Source organism: Varanus komodoensis, unplaced genomic scaffold (genome assembly GCF_004798865.1).
Source record: "Varanus komodoensis strain SLA01 unplaced genomic scaffold, ASM479886v1 scaffold7_3, whole genome shotgun sequence".
NCBI lineage: Eukaryota > Metazoa > Chordata > Lepidosauria > Squamata > Varanidae > Varanus > Varanus komodoensis.
The window spans coordinates 3,086,247-3,090,313 of NW_025336480.1; the positions used below are offsets into that span (position 1 = coordinate 3,086,247).

Genomic DNA, 4,067 nt, shown 5'->3' on the forward strand with positions numbered 1-4,067 from the left:
ATCAAGGATGCTCTCTCCTTCACCCCCATAAACTCTCATCATTTTCAGATGAGCACTAGCTGAGTTAACAAGGTAGATTACCTATTGCAGGAGTGAGGTGGTACCAGATGCAATCCAAGGACCCCACTTCCTCCTCTTTCCACTCAAGGGCTGTTCCAAGTAGTCAGTGCTGACAGCCCTGTCTGTATTCTGAGCACATGCATTTTGCTCCAGTAGAGTATCCATTTGCAGCATGCAATTGAGTTTTCTTTTTCTGCACCTCGATTTTTCACTGGATTGTGGCACAGAACTATTTGGGGTTATATAAGTAGCTGGATGCCTGTCAGCCCTTGCGCTGTCAATAGCCTGTCAATATGAACAGGATGTCTTCTTTCAGGACTTACCATTTCATTTTTCAGCATATCAAAAGACTTAAAAAAAAGGAATGAATGTTTTCCTTCTATAGAAATGTCATAATTTATTTGGTTTGTATAAAAAGGCATAATCATAACAAAACCCATGTCTTCCTTCAAAAAGGAAGAAATATATTATTTCACATCATAAATAAATCAGCAAACATACAAATGTTGGCAACCTAAAAAACACAAATATTCCTTTGTGCTTTTCATGTCAGTGCTTCAGAATCAGTTTTTAAAGAAGTATTTACAGGATTACAGTACCCAAAAAATTGTGAGGTATTTGTTTCTTTGAAAAAGAAATGAAACTTCAGACTTAAAAACGCAAAACACGCAATGCAAGAACACCATTACAAAAAAATAAATATCAGGACCTTTCATGTACAAGGGAAGTGTTACTGTAACCCAGCACACCCAGGAATGAGAATACTGTCGTATTTGCTACTGAAACAGACTGACACAGACAGAAAACTGTAAGAAGACTATTTCAGGAGTAGAAAGCAGTGTCCCATATACTTCGTCTCCTTTGTATAGGCATCCAAGCATTGGTCAAAAAATGCATCTCAGCCAGGATCATCTAGCAGAAAGAGCCTTGCTTTCTGGAGTCAGATACATCATTCTGTGCTGGTGATTTTGTATTGCTCCATAGCTGCAATGAAAGGGAGACCCATGCAAGCTAATAAACCTGCCCCTCCCCAAAGTTATTGCACTTGTTAGGTGACAGCAAGAGTGTCAAGTCTTTGTGTACAGAAGCTCTGCTCACACCTGCCTTTCAGCAACTTGGCGATGTGGTGATGGGACTCTGAAGGTAGCTTAGTGCACTCGAAGAAGAGTGAACAGGGATGGAGACTGGGAAGTTAAAGACAGTCGTGGTGGCTGCTCCTCTGTCCAAGGCAGCCATGGCAGGGCTCCCAGCCTCTGCTGAACAGTTTGGAGCAAGGACCTGGGACTCAAACTGCAGCAGTTGCCCCATGAAGCTGAAGTTGGGGGAGATGATACTCCTTCTCTGCTTCACAAACTCAAAGGCTTCGTCCAGTTTGACTCGGTTAGTCCTCATAAGGTAAGCAAGGCAAATTGTTGCAGAGCGGGAGATACCGGCTTGGCAGTGAACAAACACACGCCCACCGTCATTTTTGACAGAGTCTGAAACGTGAACAAGGGAAACATTAAACTCAGCAAGCATTCTCGTGCAAAGCTTCTAACATACTTTGCTATTTCCTCTCTGTACATAAAGGCCAAGCTTAGCAGGCCCTCTGCAGCACAGCTCTTGACTGGGGATGGATACCCAAGGGAAGGCAGTCTGTCACTGGGGATGGATGGTCCATCTCAACTCCAAGGTGATACGATAATCAGCTCTAACTGGCCACTCGTTCCATCTTAAAGAACTAAATTGGAAAATGCTGCTGGCATGAGATTGGCTCAGCTTACTGGAGTCTGCAACACTCATGTCACTGGATTCAGGCTAAACCCCAGGAAAAGCTTCCCCACTGTCAGAGAATACGAGAGTGGAAGCAGTTGCCAAGAGAGGCGGTGGGCTCTCCCACAGTGGAGACATTCAAGGCAAAACTGGACAGTCATCTGAGTGGGATGGTGTGACTTGGTGTCCTGCAGCAGCAGGGGGTTGGACCCGATGGCCTTCTTGGCCCCTTCTGACTCTACTATTCTATGACTCTTTATAATGTCTGGGATGTCACTGGCATTTCATAAAGCTATCCTCCAAGATAGCACAAGCTGTAGCCAACGTGGCTACAGATTCATTTTGACTGGTGCTATTCTAAACTTGTCACTTCATCATGGAATCTTCAGAGAGAACATTTAAACTTACCTATGAAGTCAATTGCCTCATTAAACCAGCAGCTGATATCAGCTTTGTGGTTGTCCTCCACAGGGATGCTTTTGTACTGGTAGTGTCCCTCAAAATGGTTTGGGCAGTTGGCAGAAACATTTATCAAGGCCGTGATCCCCAAAGCATCTAGCATATCTTTCCTGGAAGCATGATAGGCACTGCCCAAGTACAAGAAAGGTAAGATTTCCACTGGACCACCCTGAAATAGAGAAAAGAAAGGAACATACTCCATTAATTCTACCACAAAAATAAGTCTTTTTCACTGTCTCAATACAATTGCTCTCCATTATATCAATAAGTTTGTTTGAAGTATCTTCTTTCCCACTAGACTAAACAGATTTCTGCCTTGTGCCCCCCTTTCAGACAGTTGGCGGGGTCCAAAATATTATTTGGTTCATGACTACTTTTCAACTGACCTGATCATAGAGAGGAGTCCCACAAGAGCTGCAGTTTGAATCTGCACTGCCAGGCACATTGTTGGTGCTGAGCGGCAGGGTCAGGCCCTTCGGAGCAGATGGCTTTGTACACAGTTCAGGGGAGGCAGAAGAGAAGGCATCATATCCTCCTGGAAGAAGATAAAAAACCAAAACACGATTATTAATATTATCAGAGGAGCAAATTTTAGATGGCTTTTCAGAAGGAGAGGAAGGTGGGAAAGCGGGGAATCTCCCTAGAGCAACAGTGTTGTTAAACACACACATGGTTGGGGCCGATTCCCACTTTCTTTAGAAGATTTAACCTGGACTGCAACTGGCCACGATGTTTGTCAGCGTCGATCTATTCCTGCCTATCTGTGATCCCTCGTGGGTGCCTTGGTTATAGGGACCCCACTTCTGTGACCCACGGGAGGGGAGCGGGCGGATGGCTTCCCAGGGACAAGGAGATCTCCTTCTGGGTCAACACTCACCCTTGAGGAAGTAGATGCGGGTGTCCCGGGCTTCCCTGCAGAGCGTGTTCAGAGCCAGCAAGAGGGTGCTATCCCTCTTGGGCGCCTCCAGGTCGGCGCTGCGTTCGTCCAGCATCACCACGGCGTGGTAGAAGCCCCTGAGCAGGCGGGAGCGCACCTCCTCGTTGGGGATAATGTGTTCCAAGCCCATAGCGCCCTTGGCCCGCCGCCGGACAATAGTGCTGAGTCGGACGTTGCAGGAGCCGCCGACGTGTGACGAGTTAAACGAGAAGAAGGAGCGGCAGTCCAGCACCAGGCACTGCAAGGCACGGTCTTCGAGCAGCCCGCGCAGCGCCTCGCAATCCAGGGCGCACACTTGCATGTTGACCATCGCTCGGGGCAGCCGCTGCGCGAAAAGCGACGAAAGGGTCCACCACCAGCGCCGCTGCTGGGGGACTCCTCTTTTGTCTCCTGTGGATGGGTCCGTTCTCCGACCCAAGGACAAGCAAGCCTTGTTACTTATTCCCCGTGTCTGTATCCCAAAGGTGCCTGGATCTGAAGAAGCGGCGGCGGCAGCGGCGATTAGTACTTGTTGGGGCTTTGCTCTTATTGGCGCTGCCGCCGTTTCTCGTTAGTCTGTTAACCGCTTTGCTAGCTTGTTCTCGCAACGGCGCAAGCTGGCCTTATATACCAGTCAGTTAGGTTTTTTTTTTTTTTAACCCATCCCCGTTCTTGTGAATGAGGTCTGTCACGTGACCGCCCTTCGGGGGAAGACGTCACTTGGCGAACAGCCAAACAGACACTCCCAAGCCGAAAGCGCGCGTCATCGAGCGGGCCGCACAGCGAAGTTACTTCGGAGGCGCACAAGAGCCCCGCCCCTTTCCTTCCCTTCCCCTCCCCCGAAGCAGGAAACGGGTTGCGGCGAAGGCACGTTCTGCGT

The 4,067-nt window shown here is 48.1% G+C and overlaps 1 protein-coding gene across 1 annotated transcript; it reads right to left on the reverse strand.

The window, feature by feature from the left end:
• Positions 1 to 431: 431 nt before the first annotated feature.
• DUSP1 (dual specificity phosphatase 1) lies at positions 432 to 3,785 on the reverse strand. The gene is made up of 4 exons (XM_044454453.1): positions 3,149 to 3,785; positions 2,658 to 2,806; positions 2,221 to 2,440; positions 432 to 1,538 (listed from the first exon to the last, which is right to left on the reverse strand). The coding sequence occupies exons 1-4, from the start codon at positions 3,516 to 3,518 to the stop codon at positions 1,168 to 1,170; spliced, it is 1,110 nt and encodes a 369-aa protein (XP_044310388.1). The 5' UTR covers positions 3,519 to 3,785; the 3' UTR covers positions 432 to 1,167.
• Positions 3,786 to 4,067: the final 282 nt, after the last annotated feature.